Source organism: Mandrillus leucophaeus, unplaced genomic scaffold (genome assembly GCF_000951045.1).
Source record: "Mandrillus leucophaeus isolate KB7577 unplaced genomic scaffold, Mleu.le_1.0 Scaffold280, whole genome shotgun sequence".
NCBI lineage: Eukaryota > Metazoa > Chordata > Mammalia > Primates > Cercopithecidae > Mandrillus > Mandrillus leucophaeus.
In genome coordinates this window covers 1108640-1128633 of record NW_012102921.1, presented here as the reverse complement: position 1 = coordinate 1128633, position 19994 = coordinate 1108640, and the positions used below count along the sequence as shown (strand labels likewise).

Below are 19994 nucleotides of genomic sequence, written 5' to 3'. Positions count from 1 at the left end.
TTCTTTCTTTCTTTCTTTCTTTCTTTCTTTCTTTCTTTCTTTCTTTCTTTCTTTCTTTCTTTCTTTCTTTCTTTCTTTCTCTTTCTTTCTTTCTTTCATCTCTCTCCCCTCCCTCCCTCCCTGCCTCCCTTCCTTCCTTCTCTCTCTCCGTCTTTCTCCACCCCACCTCTTTCTCTTTTTCCCTTCCTCCCTCCCTCCTCCCTCCCATCCTCTCTCTCTCTCTCTCTCTCTCTCTCTCTCTTTGTAGAGACAGGGTCTTGCTCTATCACCCAGACTGGAGTGCAATGGCACAATCATGGCTCACTGCAGCCTCCAACTCCTGGTCTCCAGCGGTCCTCCCACCTCAGCCTCTCAAGTAGCTGGGACTACAGGCACACGCCACCAGGCTTGGTTAATTTCTTTTTGTTCTTATTTTTTTGTGGAGACAGGGTCTCACTATGTTGCCCAGGCTGATCTTGAACTCCTGAACTCAAGTGATCCTCCTGCCTCTATCTCCCAAAGTGTTGGGATTACAAGCATGAGCCACTGCACCTGGCCTGATTTTTCTTTTAAAAATAATGTTGGAATGTTGTAGTGTGTGTGTGTGTTGGTGAGGAGAGAAGGTGGTACTTAAAACTAATCCTCACTAGTAAGCATGGGGACAGGGCGCGTGGCAGGGTACCCAGTTGGTCAACAGCATGATGTGGACGAGAATGCAGGCACCTGCCTGCTCTGGTTGGGCGTACTGGGGACAGTGACCTTGCCTGGGGCTTTGCAGGTAATTTGTTCATCTGTTCGATTGTTCATTTAATGTTGTCTGAGCAGTAAAGGGCCAGGCACTAGTGTGTAGAGAGAACATGATTCTCTCCTCGTGTGTACAGGGTTGGCATGGGGAGGACATGTTCATGAAAGACTCACAGCATTGGAGGGAGACCTGGTCCGTGGGTTTCCCTTGGGAGTGACATTTAGCAGAGACCTGGGGGACTAGGAGATTTCACTAGGGGAAGAGATCCTGGTAGGGAAAAATGGGCTCTGTTCGGGGCCCAGCACGGTGGCTCATGCCTGTAATCCCAGCACTTTGGGAGACTGAGGCAGGCAGATCACCTGAGGTCAGGAGTTGGAGACCAGCCTGGCCAACATAGTGAAACCCCATCTCTACTAAAAATACAGAAATTAGCCAGGTGTGATGGCGATTGCTCCTAGTACTCAGGAGGCTGAGAGAGAAGACTCGCTCAAACCTGGGAGGCAGAGGTTGCAGTGAGCTGAGATTGCACCACTGCACTCCAGCCTGGGTGACAGCGAGACTCCATCTCAAAAAAAAAAAAAAAAAAAAAAAAGACAGCTGTTCAGGCCATGCAGTCGGCCCTGGAGGAAGCCCCTGGCTGGAGGCAGGCACCCTGGGCCAATGCCCTCCCTGAGGGCTGGGAGACTGGACTGGACTGGGTGACTTTTCTGAGAGGGTCGGGGACTCAAAGGCAGATAGCACAAGCCGTGCCTCCCCCCTCTGTGCCTCAATTTCCCATCCTGGGAAATAGAACCCACTTCCCCCCACCGGCCTTCCTCTGGAGTGGGTCACAGCCCCGGCTGGGCTCTGTTCATTGCAGTGGAGAGGTTGGGCGTCACGGACATTGAGCATCACTGACACCGCCCTGGTCCCCTCCTAAGCCCCTCGGCTGGCTGCTGGCTGGGACGGGCTGGGGCTCTGGGGCCTGATAGACTTAAAAGGACGAGTCCCAGGGACTCGGGGGGTTAAGTTTTCTTCGGTCAGGCTTCCCCTGCCCTTGGCTGTCTCCCCGGCCCCTCAGAGTCCTTTGATGGCATTAGAGCCAACCTTTTCCAGATGTGCTGAGCAGAGGGGTTTGCCGGAACTCTCCGGGGCTTCGTCTGCCTCCTTCATTCCCCTCTGCCAGACAGCCCCCTGCCTGCCAGCCTCCCCGCTCTGGTTGGGTCGCCTGCTGTTCAGGACGGATGCCCGCAAGGCAACACAAAGTCCTGGATTGAAGTGCTTTCTTAAAACATGCTCTTTCTTCCCTGCCTCTCTTCCTTAGCGGGACTGTTTGGGTTGAGAAGCTCACCACGGCTGCCCACCCCAAGCAGTGGGGGCCTGTCTGGGCTGCATCCACTGTCCGCACCCCCACACCACCCCCAGGTGGACTCTGACCCGGGCCAGAGGGTGAGGTGAGGCTTGGCAGAAGACCCTGCCCACTGGGCCCACTGTCCACCCTGTCTGGCACTCGGAAACGCCTAGCTTGGATTCTGGGGAGGCTGGAAGCCTCAGAACTGCAGTGGGAAGCCCCTTTCCCCTCCCCGATGGCCCGCGGCGATTAATCAAGAGATTAATAATCCCCTGCCTCCCGCTCGGAAACCCCCACTCTCATTTCCTGTTGAGTCTCCAGCCTGACTCGGAACCTCCCAGTCTGTTTCTCCTCCTGGGGGTTCCTAGTGAGGAAGTGGAGGCCAGGGGAGGAGTTGGGGGTGGGCAGGCATGGAGGCTGAGAAGGGGTACCTGTCCAGTGAAGGTGGGGGCACCTGGCTCCCCCAGGCAAGGTTCTGGGCTGGCAGAGTCGTTCTGGGCAGGTGATCCCTGGATGGTGCCATGTCCCCCCGTACCCGAGGCGGGACCTCGTGACGCTTTTGAGCACATCCACTTTGGAGACCAGACAGCCAAGACCTCTACTTACTCACCTCCAGTGATGGGGACCTCATTTCTTCGGGGAGCCCTCCCCTACAGCTTTTTTTTAAAAACAGAGTCTCACTCTGTCCCCCAGGCTGCAGTGCAGTGGTACAATCTCTGCTCACTGCAACCTCCACCTCCTGAGTTCAAGCGATTCTCCTGCCTCAGCCTCCTGAGTAGCTGGGATTACAGGTGTGCACCACCATGCCGAGCTAATTTTTGTATTTTCAGTAGAGACGGTTTCACCATGTTGGCCAGGCTGGTCTCGAATTCCTGACCTCAGGTGATCCGCCCGCCTCGGCCTCCCAAAGTGCTGGGATTACAGGCTTGAGCCACCCCCAGACTGAGACTGCATCCAGGCACCCCGTTCGTTGAATGCTTCGTTCTTTCCACCAATCTTCACTGGGTGCAGACGATGTGCTTAGCCCTAAGATAGGCAGGCGGTGCAGCCAGTGGCTCTGTGGAGGAGAGGGATGTCAGACAAATAATTGCATAGATGGGTGTATAATCATAAGTGCTTAGAAGAGAAGTCTGGGTTCTTTGAGGGTGTAGATTGAAGGGGCCCAGCTTGCTGTAGAGTGGAAGGGCCTGAGTGTGGGCTAGTCAGGGTGGGCTTCTACGAGGAGGCAGCACTTTCACTGATCTCTGGGAGGCTGCATGTCTTGGGCAGAGACAGAGCACATGCATAAATGGCCAGTGGAGTTCTGAATGGGGGTGGAGTTCTGAATGGGGGCGGAGTTTCTGAATGGGGGCGGAGTTTCTGAATGGGGCGAAGTTTCTGAGTGGGGGCGGAGTTCCGAATGGGGCTGGAGTTCTGAATGGGGGCGGAGTTCTGAATGGGTAGAGTTTCTGAATGGGGTGGAGTTCTGAATGGGGCTGGAGTTCTGCATGGGGGCGGAGTTCTGAATGGGGGCGGAGTTCTGAATGGGGGCGGAGTTCTGAATGGGGCCGGGGAGGAGTGGGTGGCCAAGGAGAGGCGGAGGAGTGGCCAAGGTGGACAGTAGCCAGATGGCAAAAGTCCACAAGGTTAGGCTTAGGAGTTGGGTATTGTCCTAAGATTTTTTTCTTTTAAGAGACAGGGCCTCACTGTGTTGCCCAGGCTAGAATGCAGTGGTGCATTCACAGCTCACTGCAGCCTCAAACTCCTGGACTCAAGTGATCCTCCTGGCTTAGCCTTCTAAATAGCTGGAACTACAGGCACGTGCCACTACGTCCCACTGATTTTCTTCTTCTTTTTTTTTTTCTGAGAGAGGGTCTGGCTATGTTTCTCAGGTTGGTCTAAAACTCCTGGACTCTACCAATCTTCCCACCTCAGCCTTCCAAGTACATGGGGACTACAGGCATACGCCACTATGCCTGGCTAATTTATACATTTTTGGTAGAAATGGGGGTCTTGCTATGTTACTCAGGTTGGTCTTGAACTCCTGGCTTCAGGTGATCCTCCTGTCTTGGCCTCCTAAAGTGTTGGGATTGCAGGCATAAGCCACCATGCCTGGCCTTGTCCTAAGATTGAAGAAAAGCTAGGAGGAGTTCAAGGAGATTCCTGCTTTAAAAACATCACTTGGGGCCGGGTGCAGTGGCTTACGCCTGTAATCCCAGCACTTTGAGAGGCTGAGGCAGGGGGATCACATGAGGTCAGGAGTTCGAGACCAGCCTGACCAACATGGAGAAACCTTGTCTCTACTAAAAACACAAAGTTAGCCAGGCGTGGTGGTGCATGCCTGTGAACCTAGCTACTCTGGAGGCTGAGGCAGGAGAATCGCTTGAACCCAGGAGGTGGAGGTTACAGGGAGCCGAGATCGTGTCATTGCACTCCAGCCAGGGCAAAAAGAGCAAAATTCCATCTCAAAACAGACAAACAAGCAAACAACAACAAAACCAATAAAACAAACAAACAAACAAAAAAGGAACATCACTTGGGGTAAGTAACCAGAGAGGGAGGGAGGCAGATGGCAGCCCACAGAAAGATGGGATATATGCAGTCAATGGTGGGGTGAAGGTTCAGGGCTGGCTCCTCCACTTCCTGATGATGTGGGCCAAGTGAGGCACTGTGCCCACCTGCTGAACAGTCTCTCGTAAGGACTCAGTATTTTCATCCATAAAATGGGACAGTAATACTCCCAGGTGTGAGTGGGCCGAGCATGCAGGCATTCAGTGGCTACAGCCCTCTTAACTTCCCCTTTCTTTTCAATTTTAATTTTAGACAGAGTCTCAGGCTTGTTGTCCAGGCTGAAGTGCAGTGGCGCGATCTTGGCTTACTGCAACCTCCGCCTCCTGGGTTCAAGCGATTCTCCTGCCTCAGCTTCCTGAGTAGCTGGGAATACAGGTGTGCACCACCATGCCCGGCTAATTTTTATATTTTTGGTAGAAATGGGGTTTCACCGTTTGGCCAGGCTGATCTCAAACTCCTGACCTCAAGTGATCCACCCATCTTGGCCTCCCAAAGTGCTGGGATTACAGGCTTGAGCCACCACACCCAGCCCCCTTTCTTTCCTGAGCTGATTTCGCCATCCTTAAACTAGGTATATAGAACATTTTCCAGGGACCAGAACCTTTCCCCCACCTTCAGCTCATTCCTGGAGTCTTGTGGTCTTGACTGGCAGACTCTAGGAGGACCACCCCGCCTTGGGGTTCCTTTGGACCCACACCAAGCTGGATGTAGAACCCAGAAGAAGCCCCAGCTCTGTGTCCCGAGGGGATGCCAACAGGCCCAGGAGAGCCAGATCCCTGATCCGTCGATTGATAGAGATGTGTACCTCGTAGGTGCTGGGCAGATGTGGTGGGAGGCCTTAGGAGGGCTTCCTGGAGGAGGTGACCGAGAGAGAGAGAGAGAGAGAGAGAGAGAGAGAGAGAAAGACCAGCCCTTAAGAGACCACATGGGGAAACCCTGGCTCTACTAAAAATACAAAAATTAGCCAGGAGTGGTGGCGTATGCCTGTAATCCCAGCTACTTGGGAGGCTGAGGCAGGAGAATCACTTGAACCCAGCAGGCGGAGGTTGCAGTGAGCCAAGATTGTGCCACTGCACTCCAGCCCGGGCGACAGGGTGAGACTCTGTCTGAAAAAAAAAAAAAAAAAAAGAGGTGGGGAACCTGGTATGCTGGAGATTTGTGAGAAGACCAGTGTGGCTGGAAAACAAAGTCACCTGGGAGGCCAGGGAGGACACTAGATCAAAGCAGGCAGAGCCCGTGGGCCATACAGTGGATTTGGTGACCACTGGAAGTCCGGGATGGATGGGGCCCCTCCACCTTGGGGAGAATCCAGGCATCAGAGGCCAATCTTGTTTTTGCCTCCAAAATATAAGAGTTGTTAAAGTCTTAGGGGTAGGAGGGATCCCCCGCCCAGGACTGTGTGGCACCTGGCCGGGACCTTGTTATTGGCCCTTAATGTTCCCACCAAGCATCAAAGTTGACACTACCGTGCAGCTGGTGACTCTGCAGGGAGCCTTGAGGAAGTTGAGTCCCCTCTTGGAGCCTGGTGTCCTCAACTGAGTGTGGCCTCAAGGCTGTCAGAGGTTAAATAAAATATGTACACCCCGGTTTTGAGGGAAGGCAGTCCCCAAACTGGATCTGCATTTTAGAAAGTTTGCCTAGGCCAGTCGCAGTGGCTCATGCCTGTAATCCCTGCACTTCGGGAGGCCAAAGCGGGCAGATCACCTGAGGTCGGAAGTTCAAGACCAGCCTGGCCAACATTTCTACTAAAAATACAAAAATTAGCGAGGTGTGGTTGCCTGTGTCTGTAATCCCAGCTCCTTGGGAGGCTGAGGCAGGAGAATCGCTTGAACCCTGGAGGTGAAGGCTGCAGGGAGCCGAGATCGCATCACTGCACTCCAGTTAAGGCAACAAGCAAGACTCTGTCTCAAAACAAAAAGAAAAGCAACAAAAAAAGAAAGTTTGCCCAACTGGATCCTAGCGGCAGGGGCTGGCAATTCTTGGGGACAGGAGACCAGGCTCCCTCAGGTTTTTTCCCAAGACTGGGAAGAAGGGCCACAAATGTGGAACCTGTCTTGGGCATTCAGGTGAGACCCAGGGGGGCTACAAAGCTGAGTCTTGGCCCGTTGGGATGGTGACACAGTGCCACCTACTGGTGTGCCCCGCGCCTGGACTTGGCAGTCATCGGGTTCCGGAGTGGCACGGGCCAAGCCTGTGAAATTCAGAATGAGGGGCCGAAAAAGACTGTGGCCAGGAGCGGTGGTTCATGCCTGTAATCCCAGCACTTTGGGAGGCCAATATGGGCAGATCACCTGAGGTCAGGAGTTCGAGGCCAGCCTGGCCAACGTGGTGAAACCTTGTCTCTACTAAAAATACCAAAATTAGCTAAAATTAGGTTAAAAATACAAAATTACTCCTGTAATTCCAGCTACTTGGGAGGCTGAGGCAGGACAATTGCTTGAACCCAGGAGGCAGAGGTTGCAGTGAGCCTCGATTGCGCCACTGCACTCCAGCCTGGGGAACAGAGGGAGACTCTGTCTCAAAAAAAAAAAAAAGAAAAGAAAAAGAGCATCTCCAGAGAGATGAGCTTAGTTTCGGAATCAGGGGCCCAACATCAGTCCCTGTGTGTAGATGACAGGAAAAAGGTTCCCCTGTGCTGAACAAACACAAATTAGTATTACTGGGCTCTGGAACCAGTTCTGCCTGGGTTCAGATCCTAGTTCCATCACCTTGACAAAGTTGCTTAATCTCTTTGTGCCTCAGTTTCCTTGTCTGTAAATTGGGAATAATGACATCTCTTGATCTCAGTCAGCTTATGTAAATCAGTCAGTACACTGTGAGTCTGCAATTGAAGCTATTGTTATATTTATATATTTTTAAGACAGAGTCTCCCCCGTCACCCAGACTGGAGTGCAGTGGTGCGATCTTGGCTCACTTCTATCTCCGCCTCCCAGGTTTAAGCTATTCTTGTGCCTCAGCCTCCTGAGTAGCTGGGATTACAGGTGCCCACTACCAGGCCTGGCTATTTTTTTGTGTGTTTTTAGTAGAGACACGGTTTCACCAAGTCGGCCAGGCTGGTCTTGAACTCCTGGCCTCAAATGATCCACCTGCCTCAGCCTCCCAAAGTGTTGGGATTACAGGCATGAGCCACTGCGCCCGGCCTATCATATCTACTTTTATTGTTCTCATTACCATCTTCATCATTCCAAGCGCAGATTGAAGTGAGAGTGTCTGGTGCATCTGGAGGGCTCCTGCCTGGTGGGTTAGGGCCAGAGGTGGCTGTGTCAGGTGGAGAAGGTCTAGCACACATGGCTCAGCAGCCCGGACTCTCTCCTGATGACAGTGGGGACGGCCGAAGGGTGTGGGTTCGGAGGAATGAGGTCAGGTCTGTATTTTGCAAACCTGGCATCCATGCACCCCTCCCACACTCACAGCCTTACACCAGGCATCCTGGCCTCCCCGGTTTCTTCATCACACAGATCAGGAAATGGGTTCAGAGAGGTTTAGGTACCTGTGCAATGTTGTATAGTGAATTATGGGCAGAGCCCAAATGCCAAGCTTGCACTCCTGAGCCCAGGGCTCCATTGATCCCATTGCGTGGAGGTTAAGGGAGGGACCTGGTTTTTTGGCATCGGCTGTGCTCAGCAGGGCGCAGACAACAGCAGCTTGGTCCTTGCGCCTGCTCCGGGCCCTGGGTGGATTTTGTAGTTTTTCTGGTCTCTCGTAGTCGGAAGAGTAATCTCATTTCAGGAATTAATTTTAAAAATGCCATTTTTAATCTAAACAAAAGCTTCTCCTCTGTCCCAGCTGGGCCTGCTTCTGGCTGGCAGATCCGCAACAGCGAGAGGGTTGTGAGCCCTTTCTTTTTTTCTCGGTCTTTCTTTTTCTTTCTTCCTTTGAGATGGAGTCTCGCTCTGTCTCCCAGGCTGGAGTGCGGTGGCACGATCTCGGCTCACTGCAACCTCCACCTCCCGAGTTCAAGCGATTCTCCTTTCTCAGCCCCCTGAGTAGCTGGGATCACAGGCGTGCGCCACCACGCACAGCTAATTTTTGTATTTTTAGTAGACTGGGTTTCCCCATATTGGCCAGGCTGGTGGTCTTGAACTCCTGATGTCAAGTGATCCACCTGCCTTAGCTTCCCAAAGTGCTGGGATTACAGGCCGGAGACACCACGCTCCATCTGTCTTTATTTTTCACTTGCAGATACTGATTAGGGGCCCTTGGGATGGGAAAGGAGGGGACCAGGCAGAGGCCGGGGCAGAGAGTCTTACTCAGTGGATACTGTTGCCCTCTGTTGATGTGGCCCCTGAGAGTGACTCCTGTGGATTGCTGGCCTCTTCGTAGGGTGCGTTCTCGGATCTCCCAGGCACGACACATGCCCAGCCTGGGCACTTCTACCTCGCGGGAGTTGGGAGGCCCTGTTCTGGCTGCCTGCTCAGAACCGTGGCCTCCACCTCTGACTCCCCAGAACCCCCTTACTGCTGGGTCACCCAGTCCCAGATGCCCCTCTTGCAAGTCCTGCTTCCTTTGTGGGGTGCTGGGGTTCCACATGTGGCCGACGTGAAATACACACATATGCTGCACAGGGGAGCTGGCTACTGCACTCTGCCACCGCTCTCCCCTCCAAGCTAGAGTCAGAGTCCTCCCAGGCTCCTGTAGCCCCCAAACTGGGGAAGGGGTATTGTACTCTCCTTGGGGTTCTCTTGGGAGTAAGGTAGGAAGCAGCTAAATCTCCCCTCTGGGGTGCTGGGGTGAGGGTCAGCACGTTCTTCAAAGAAATCCAGGCTCAGGATATTGCAACCCCGCGCCCCTCCCCACCATGAATTCTTCACTTTTTTTTTCCTTTTTTTTTTTCTCTTTCTAGGCACAGTTTCACTCTGTCACCCAGGCTGGGATGCAGTGGCACCATCTTGGCTCACTGCAACCTCTGCCTCCCAGGTTCAAGAAATTCTACTGCTTCAGCCTCCTGAGTAGCTGGGATTACAGGCGTCTGCCACCACACCTGGCTAATTTTTTTTTCTTTTTTTTGAGATGGAATCTCAATGGAGTGCAGTGGCGCAATCTCGGCTCACTGCAAGTTCCACCTCCCGGGTTCATGCTATTCTCCTGCCTCAGCCTCCCGAGTAGCTGGGACTATAGGCGACTGTCACCACGCCCAGCTAATTTTTGTATTTTTAGTAGAGACGGAGTTTCATCTTGTTAGCCAGGATTGTCTCGATCTCCTGATCTCGTGATCCGCCCGTTTCGGCCTCCCAAAGTGCTGGGATTACGGGCGTGACCCACCGCGCCCGGCAATTTTTTTGTATTTTTTAGTAGAGACGGAATTTCACCATGTTGGCCAGGCCAGGCTGGTCTCAAACTCCTGACCTCAAGTGACCCATCCGCCTCGGCCTCCCAAAGTGCAGGGATGACAGGCGTGAGCCACCCTGCCTGGCCCACTTTCTTTTACGTAGCCTGGAGGTGGAGATGCTAAGGCTGCTGGAACTGGTTTCACCGGGCATGACATTTCGTGCATGGCTGCTGTAGCTCCTCACTTTGGGGACACTGGGCACCTATGGCATTGTCCTAAGCCTTTGGGACCCCTCCTGAAATGGTGGGCGATGAGTCCCGTTTTAGCATCACCCTGTAACACAGCAACGAGGCAGCACGTGAATGTGAGAGTGTGTGTGTGTGCACATGTGCATATCAAGTGTGTTGGGAGCTGGGCACAGTGGCTTATGCCTGTAATCCCAACACTTTGGGAGGCCGAGGAGGTGGGAGAATCACTTGAGCTCAGAAGTTCGAGACCAGACTGGGCAACATAGCAAGAAACGCCTCTATAAAAAATTTTAACGGGACTGGCGCGGTGGCTCACGCTTGTAATCCCCAGCACTTTGGGAGGCCAAGGCGGGTGGATCACCCGAGGTCAGGAGTTCAAGACCAGTTTGGCCAAAATCGCAAGACCCTGTCTCTACTAAAAGTAAAAAAAAAAAAAAAAAATAGCTAGATGTGGTGGCGGGTGCCTGTAATCCCAGCTACTCGGGAGGTTGAGGCAGGAGAATCGCTTGAACCAGGGAGGCGGAGGTTGCAGTGAGCCAAGATCATGCCATTGCATTCCAGCCTGGGCAACAAGAGTGAAACTCTGTCTCAAAAAAGTAAATAAACAAACAAACAAATAAATAAATAAATAACAAAAAGCTGAGCACAGTGGCTCACACCTGTAGTCCTAGCACTTTGGGAGGCCGAGGTTGATGGTTTGCTTGAGGTCCCGAGTTCGACGCCAGCCTGGCCAATGTGGTGAACCTCTGTCTCAAGTGAAAATACAAAAATTAGCTGGGCATGGTGTTACACCTGTAATCCCCGCTACTCGGGACGGTGAGGCAGGAGAATCGCTTGAACCCGGGAGGAGGAGGTTACAGTGAGCTGAGATTGCATTACTGCACTCCAGCCTGGGCAACAGAGTGAGAAAAGAAAAACAAAAAACAAACAAAAATTAGCTGGGTGTGGTGGTGCATGCCTGTAGTCCCAGCTACTTGGGAGGCTGAGGCAGGAGGATCACTTGAACTAGGGAGGTTGAGGCTGCAGTGAGCCATGATTGCATCACTGCACTCCAGCCTGGGTGACAGAGCAAGACCCCGGCTCAAAAAAGAGAAAAAAAAGTGCGTGGGTAAGTGCATGAGTGTGCGTGTGTGCTTATGTGAGTGTGAACATGTAAGAGTGTATGTGAGTGTGACAGAGTAAGTGAATGTGTGTCGGTGTGTATGTGAGCAAGTAGGCACATATGAGCATTTGAGACAGCGTGCAAGCGTGTGTGTGTGAGTTTAGACAGCGTGTGAGTTATGAGTGTAAGCATGTGAGTTACGTGAGTGTGAGCGTACATGGGTATGTTGATGAAAAGACTCAAACTCTGTAAAATATTTGACGACATTTATTGTGAGCCAAATATAAGTGGCCATGGCCCATGATATAGCCCCCAGGAGACCCTGAGAACATACCCTTACAGTGACTGGGCCACAATTAGGTTTTATACATTTTAGGGGGACATAAGACATCAATCAATACATGTAAGATATGCAATGGGACAACAGAAAGCTGGAGTTTCCAGATCATAGGTGGATTCAGAGATTTTTTTTTTTTTTTTTTTTTTGAGATGGAGTGTCGCTCTGTCACCCAGGGTGGAGTGCAGTGGTGTGATCTTGGCTCGCTGCAACCTCTGCCTCCCGCGTTCAAGCGATTCTCCTGCCTCAGCCTCCCGAGTAGCTGGGATTACAGGTGTGCACCACCACGCCTGGTTAATTTTTGTATTTTTAGTAGAGATGGAGTTTTACCATCTTGGCCAGGCTGATCTCGAACTCCTGACCTCAGGCGATCCGCCTGCCTCAGCCTCCCAAAGTGCTGGGATTGCAGGCGTGAGCCACCACACCCAGCCCTGGATTCAAATATTTTCTGATTGGCAACTGGTTAAAAGAGTTTATCTAAATACCTGGAATCAATAGAAAGAGAATGTCTGGGTTAAGACAAGGGATGGTGAGAGGCCGGGCGTGGTGGTTCATGCCTATAATCCCAGCATTTTGAGAAGCTGACATGGGAGGATCACTTGAGCCCAGGAGTTTAAGAACATCCTGGGCAACATGTCTATACCTTGTCTCTACAAAATACAAAAACAATTAGCCAGGTGTGGTGGTGTGTGTCTGTACTTCCAGCTACTCAGGAGGCTGAGAGGGGAGGATTGCTTGTGCTGGAGGAGGCGGAGGCTGCAGTGAGCCGTGATCGCTCTGTTGCACTCCAGCCTAGGTGACAGGTGAGACTCTGTTTCAAAAAATAAAATAATATAAAATAAGAGATTGTGGAGACTGAGGTTCTTATCACGCAAATGCAGCCTCCAGGTAGCAGGCTTCAGAGAGAATAGTGTGTAAATGTTTCTTGTCAGATTTTAAAAGATGTCAGACTATTAGTTGACTCTCTCCTGGATATCAAAAAGGCCTGGAAAAGGGAAAGGGATTCTCTACAGAATGTAGATTCCCCCCCACCCTCCACCCCCACCACAAGAGACAGCTTTGCAGAGCTATTTTGAGATATGACAAAGAGCCGGGTGCGGTGGCTCACGCCTGTAATCCCAACACTTTGGGAGGCCGAGGCAGGTGGATCACCTGAGGTCAGGAGTTGAAGACCAGCCTGGCCAACATGGCAAAACCCCCTCTCTTACTAAAAAATACAAAAAATTAGCTGGGCATGGTGGTGGGCCCCTGTGATCCCAGCTACTCAGGAGCTGAGGCAGGAGAATCACTTGAACCCCGGAGGCAGAGTTTGCAGCGAGCCAAGATTTCGCCACTACACTCCCGCCTGGGCAACAGAGCAAGGCTCTGTCTAAAACCAAAACAAAAGATATGGCATAGAAACATATTTGAGGTTAAAATATTTTGATTTCCTTCCTTACCTGCCATGCGATGTTATGCCAGAGCCTGGTTGGAAAGCCAGCCACATTATATAGGGTTAAAATAAAACCTGTGTGATGAGGCTTTGTGATTTGAACGGCGTGACTCCCCAGGCTCCTTAGATAGGAATCTGGGCAAGAGAAGAAAACGGTCAGCGTTTAGTCCTCAGGTAGGTGAGGGTGTTTAGTGTGTTAGTGTGAGGCTGAGTGTGTGTTTATCCAATCGTGTGAGAAGGTGCATGTGTGTGTGCATGATTGTGTAAAAGTATGTGAATGTGAGTGTGCCTGAGTAAGTCTGAGGGTGCTGAGCGTGTGTTCTGGTGAGAGTGTGTGGAAGTGTGCATGAGTGTGTTTGTGTGAGTGTGCAAGCACGAGTGTGTGTGTGAGTGTGAGAGAGCAAATGAGAATGTGTGTGAGCGTGTGTGTATGTGTTAGTTTGTGAGAGCTTGCAAGTGAGTTTGTGCAAGCGTGTGAAGGTGTGAGAGTGTGTGAGTGCACGTGTGTGCTCACGTGGGTGTGTATGTGAATGTGTGTGCGCGTGTATATGAGTGTGTGTGTATTGTGAAAATAGTGCATTTGTCCTCTTCAGAGTCAGGCTCATCATCCCATCCAGAGTCACTTGTTTTAAGGAGGGGTGACCTTGGCACTACGGCTCTGCCAGCCCTTTCCAACTCCCCATCCTGCACTGGGTTGCCCAGTTGCTCCCAAAAGCTGGGGGCTTTGCTCTCCAGCTCACAGCTGTGGGCACCTCTCCTGGCCATCTCCTACCTCCTTACTACAGACTTCCTGCCCCAGCTGCACACAACTACGCCACCCCCCTGATCTCCAGAGGGAAACTGGTTTGCTGGAATATTTATGAAACACGAGTGTAGGTTTTTGCTTTTAAAAAAAAAGAAATGAGCATAACAGGATTTTTCAGATTCAGAGCCGTACTTCTGAAATCCAATTCTCCACTCATGTGTTTTCCTGTCAACAGTGCGTCTCCAAACGTCACGCCTGCTGCTACCAATTAAATCATGATTGTTTCATTCACCGATGAAGTTGCTCCATGTCAGCACATTTAAATTTTGTGAAGTTATGTAGTTTTGTCTTCAGGAGGACATTGTGCAAACTTGATTAAGCAGCAGTTATGACAATGCACGTAAAGTGAATAATAAAACCTGAATGTGTCTCCCTTATGAAATTTGGTCATGCATTTTATATTCACGATTCTTGGAGTGTGACAAAAAAGCATCCAACTTATGTGTAAGAAAAATTTCAAAACTGTGGGAGCGTGAAACTTTACCACGGGATTCACAGCATTTTGCAAGAATTTTTTTTTTTTTTTTTAAATTCCTGCAAGAGTCCCCCTACTGTATTGCAAGCTTTTTCTTTTTCTTTTCTTTCTTTCTTTTTTTTTTTTTTTTAGAGACAGGGTCTTGCTCTGTTGCCCAGGCTAAGTGCAGTGGTTCAATCATGGCTCACTGGTTCAATCATGGCTCACTGTAGCCTCAAAACTCCTGGGCTCCAGTGACCCTCCCACCTCAGCCTCCCAAGTAGCTGGGACTACAGGTGTGCACCACTATGCTGGGTTAATTTTTTTATTTTTATTTTTTGTAGAGACAGCATCTTGGTATATTGCCCAGGCTGGTCTCGAACTTCTGACTTCAAGCAATCCTCCTGCCTCGGCCTCCCAAAGTGCTAGGACTACAGGTGTAACCCCCGCTCCTGGCCTTGTATGCCAAGTTTTCTTCATTGACGTGTCTTGCTTTTCTCAGGATGAGGACACAGTTTTATAAATTTATGACCACAATATAGCACAAAGTGGGTGGTCAGTAAACACACTTTGGGTTCATTGTTGGTGAATCAACCACAAGAAATAATAATTGGGAAAAAGGTCAGAGTAGACGATAGTTGAAAATTTTGCACGTCCTGCTATTTCTTTCTTTCTTTCTTTCTCTTTCTTTCTTTCTTTCTTTCTTTCTTTCTTTCTTTCTTTCTTTCTTTCTTTCTTTCTTTCTTTCTCTCTTTCTCTCTTTCTTTTTTCCTTTCTTTCTTTTTTTTCTTCCTTCCTTCCTTCCCTTCCTCCTTCCTTCCTTCCTTTCTTCCTCTCCTTCCTTCCTTCCTGCCTCTCTCCCCTCCCTCCCTCCCTCCCTCCTTCCTTCCTTCCTTCCTTCCTGCCTGCCTGCCTGCAAAGGTATGATCTCCGCTCACTGCAACCTCTGCCCCCTGGGTTCAAGTGATTCTCCTGCCTCAGCCTCCCGAGTAGCTGGGATTACAGGCATGTGCCACCACACCCGACTAATTTTTGTATTTTTAGTAGAGATGAGGTTTCTCCATGTTGGGCAGGCTGGTCTTGAACTCCCGACGTCAGGTAATCTGCCCACCTTGGCCTTCCAAAGTGCTGGGATTACATGTGTGAGCCACTGTGCCTGGCCCCTTTTCTTTCTTTATCATCTTGGTCAGTGTTCAGTGTTTAGGACACTTTCCCATCACAGGTAGCCACACTTGGAGAATTGTAGAATGGCAGAGCGGCAGAGCTAGAGGGGACTTTATTTTTAATTTAATTTAATTTTATTTGTTTATTTTTTTTGAGATGGAGTCTCACTCTGTTGCCCAGGCTAGAGTGCAGTGGCATGATCTCGACTCACTGCAACCTCCGCCTCCCAGGTTCAAGCTGTTCTCCTGCCTCAGCCTCTCAAGTAGCTGGGATTACAGGCACCTGCCACCACGCCTGGCTAATTTTTGTATTTTTAGTAGAGACAGGGTTTCACCATCTTGGCCAGGCTGGTCTAGAACTCCTGACCTCAGGTGATTCGCCCACCTCGGCCTCCCAAAGTGCTGGGATTACAGACGTGAGCCACCATTTCTGGCCAGGGACTTTATGTTTATTATTATTTTTTATTTGTATAAATTTATGGGTTACAAGTGCAATTGATGAAGTGGTGAAGTCAGGGCTCTCAGGAAATCCATCACCCAAATAATGTACTGTATTAGGCCGTTCTTGCATTGCTATAAAGAAATAACTGAGACTGGGTAATTTATAAAGACAAGTTTAATGTGGCTCACAATTCTGCAGGTTTACAAGCATGGTGCCAGCATCTGCTTGGCCTCTGGGGAGGTGTCTGGGAGCGTTCATTCATGGCGGAAGGCGAATTGGGAGAAAGAGAGTAAGGGAGCACCAGGCGTGATGGCTCACGCCTGTAATCCCAGCACTTTGGGAGGCCGAGGTGGGCGGATCACGAGGTCGGGAGATCGAGACCATCCTGGTCAACAAGGTGAAACTCCGTCTGTACTAAAAATAAAAAAATTAGCTGGGCGTGGTGGCGCGTGCCTGTAATCCCAGCTACTCGAGAGGCTGAGGCAGGAGAATCGCTTGAACCAGGGAGGCGGAGGTTGCAGTGAGCCGAGATTGCACCACTGAATTCCAGCCCGACTACAGAGCAAGATTCCATCTAAAAAAAAAAAAGAAGACAGTGATGGGGGAGGCGCCACAGAATTTTAAACAACCAGATGTCACATGAACTGAAAGCCAGAACCCACTTGTCACCAAGGGGATGGTGCTAGACCATTCATGAGAGGTCTGTCCCCCCATCTAATCACCTCCCACCAGGCTTCACCTAATGCTGGGAATTACATTTCAACCTGAGATTTGGAGTTTGGACAAATATCCAAACTATATCACATACATTGCATTCATTACCTACCCACTCCCCTTCCGTGTCTCCGTTGTGTATACATTGTTTACCTCCCTCTTAGAGAACATATGGTATTTGTCTTTCTGTGCCTGGGTGGTTCATGTAACATAACAGCTTCCAGTTCCATCCATGTTTAGATCACAGCTGACACAGAGAGGGATGGTGACTTATCCAGGGTCACATAGCTGTCACTGCCCAAGGGGTTCACCTTGCCTGCTGCTTAGACAGAGCTGATTTATCAAGACAGGGGAATTGAAATAGAGAAAGATGGTCGGGCACAGTTGCTTACGCCTATAATCACAGCACTTTGGGAAGCTGAGGTGGGTGGATCACTTGAGGCCAGGAGTTCGAGACCAGCCTCACCAACATGGTGAAACCCTGTCTCTACCAAAAATACAAAAATTAGCTGGGCATGGTGGCACACACCTGTAATCCCAGTTACTCGGGAAGCTGAGGCAGGAGAATTGCTTGAACCCGGGAGGCAGAGATTGCAGTGAGCCGAGCTTGCACCACTGCACTCCAGCCTGGGCAACAGAGTGAGACTCTGTCTCAACTAAAAAAAAGAGAGAGAGAGAAAGAGAGAGAGAGAGAGAGTAATTTACGCAGAGCCGGCTGTGTGGGGAACTGGAGGTTTTAATCACTTAAATCAGTCTCCTGAGCATTCGGGACGGAATTTTTAAAGACAGTTTGGTGGGTAGAGGCTCGGGAGGTGGGGAGTGGTGACTGGTCAGGCTGGAGATGGAATCATAGGGGGCTGAAGTGAGGTTTTCTTGCTGTCTTCTGTTCCTGGATGGGGTCATAGCACTGCTCAAGCCAGATTACAGGTCTGGGTGGTATCAGCTGATCCATCGAGGATAGGGTCTGCAAAATATCTCAAGCACTGACCTTAGGTTTCATAATAGCGATGTTATCCCCAGGAGCAATTTGGGGAGGTTCAGACTCTCGCAGCCATAGGCTGCATGGCCCCCTAAACCATAATTTCTAACCCTGTAGCTAATTTGTTAGTCCTACAAAGGCAGACTTGCCCCCAGGCAAGAAGGGGGTCTTTTTGGGAAAGAGATACTATCAATTTTGTTTCAGAGTCAAATCATAAACTACATTTCTTCCCAAGATTAGTTCGGCCTATTCCCAGGGATGAACGAGGACAGCCTGAAGGTTAGAAGCAAGATGGAGTTGGTTAAGTCTGATCTCTTTCACTGTCATAACTTCCTCCGTTATGATTTTTGCAAAGGCATTTGCACAGCCAGTGAACACGGACCCCGGCAGTGGTTTCCACGCCATGGGGGCCTCCCGGAGCCCTGGCTGGGCAAAATAGCCTGACCCATCTTTGCAGGAGTGGGGTCTGGAGGTGGGTGGGCAGGAGCTTGCGCCCCGCTGACGCTGTCTGTGTGTTAGTTACAGGACTCTGATCAGACCCACCTACAGAGTGTCCTACCGCACGGTGACGGCACTGGAGTGGAGGTGCTGCCCTGGCTTCACCGGGAGCAACTGTGATGAGGGTAAGTCTGCAGTCACTTGGGGTGCAGGGGGCCAGGCGCGGGTCAGGCTGGCGTTTCTCCCTCCTCTGGCCTCCTCCTGCAAGCAGCTCTCCTTTCCTCCGTAACTTGAAATCCTTTCCTTTTCCCAATCACCTCTGAAACAAATGATCTGGATCGGCCTGGCCAAACCAGGGTGAAGCTGCCCGCCCTGCCCGTGGGCACTGAGGCAGGTGCCAGTTTGCATTGGTTAGGTAGTGGAATACAGAAGCCAAAAACAGCACTGGTGCCAGGGAAAGGGATTTGATTTCTAGCCGGTTTCTTCCACTTCTGGCTCCGATGCACCCAGAACCCCTGGGGCGGGCAGAGTTGGATATCTGGGCTCTGAGCAAATGCGGATGAGGTCCCACCAGCCTTAAGGACAAGGACTTTGTAGACTGAGACGGAGAGGCTGACAGGTAGCCGCAGATAGACGTTCACCCAGCTGCTTTCTGCCTTTCTGCCCTGCTGGTGTTTAGCCCGGGGGCCGGGGCTCAGCCCGACTCTGGAGCACGAGAGGGTCACACAACAGCACTTAGGTGGGCCAGCAGTGGCGGACAGAGCAAATGCCCCTTCACTGCTGGCCAGGGATATCGAGTCCTGCCTAATGAACAAGTGTGCAGCCCACCTTGTTCCCCAGCATGGCTGGATGGGTCTGGAGGCTGAGGCTCAGGGGTCAGATTTTTTTTTTCTTTTTTTCTTTTTTTGAAACAAGATCTCACTCTGTTGCCCAGGCTGGAGTGCAGTGACATGACCATGGCTCGCTGCAGCCTCGAACTCCTGGGCTCAATCCATCCTCCCATTTCAGCCTCTCGTGCAGCTGGGAGTGTAGGTGTGCACCACCATACCTAGCTATTTTTTTGTATGATTTTTAGAGACAGGTCTTGCAATATTGCTCAGGCTGGTCTCGAACTCTTTGGCTCAAGCGATCCTCCTGCCTTGGCCTCCCAAAGTGCTGGGATTACTGGCATGAACCACCCCTGAACCACCGTGCCTGGCCAGAGGGGTCAGTTTTGTATTTGGAAACAGTAGCTGTCTCCCACCTTCGCTTTCTCACAAAATTCTTCTCTTCTCTGTCATCTTGTTACTTACTGATTTGACTGCAGTATTTATATGCTTTGAGTGGAAACCGCCTAAAGAGCTCTTTGGGTTACAAAGAGTAACGCAATTGACAGAAATAGCAAGACTCCGACAATTGCTTCAGGGGGCCTCTGGCCCAGAGCAGAGCTGAAGGAAAAAGGCCAGGACGCCACAGAGTCCGACAGGTGCCTCTTGTCGTGGTTGATGAGGTGCCTGATGCTGGCAGGGGAGGCTGGACTACCCTTGTTGGAGGTTCTGGGGCTGACTTGGACCCTTCTTCAGAGAGAAGCAGGAAGGACCTCCAAGGTGAGGGGATGCCAGGTTTCCAGGCAGTGGGCCGGCCCTGGTATAATGCTATGGTGTTGAACGACCACAGCTCACAGGTCCCTCATGGTGGCCTGAGCCCTTCAATGCCAGGACTTGGACCTGCCATTCTGGTCAGCGCCATGGCTGTGGATGCAGCCATCAGGTCCCCCCAACAGGACGGAGCAGGTCTGCCATCTAGATCCTGCCAGGGGCCAAGATGCGAGTGTTGCTAGGGAAGTGACTGGTTTACCCTTATGTAAGTACCTGAGCCTGTTTTAGTGATCAATAAAATCAGCAAGGTTACCCGGGAATGGTGGCTCATGACTGTAATCCCAGTGCTTCAGGAGGCTGAAGCCAGAGGATCGCTTGAGCTCAGGACTTTGAGACCAGCCTGGGCAACATGCTGAAACCCTGTCTCTAC

The 19994-nt window shown here is 51.0% G+C and overlaps 1 protein-coding gene across 1 annotated transcript in view; it reads left to right on the top strand.

The window, feature by feature from the left end:
* The window catches only part of COL26A1 (collagen, type XXVI, alpha 1), a 179930-nt gene that overhangs the window by 22738 nt on the left and 137198 nt on the right, over nucleotides 1-19994 (top strand). The window contains exon 5 of the mRNA XM_011985214.1: nucleotides 18075-18172. Within this exon, the coding sequence (XP_011840604.1) occupies nucleotides 18075-18172 (98 nt within the window). The remainder of the gene's footprint in view (nucleotides 1-18074; nucleotides 18173-19994) is intronic.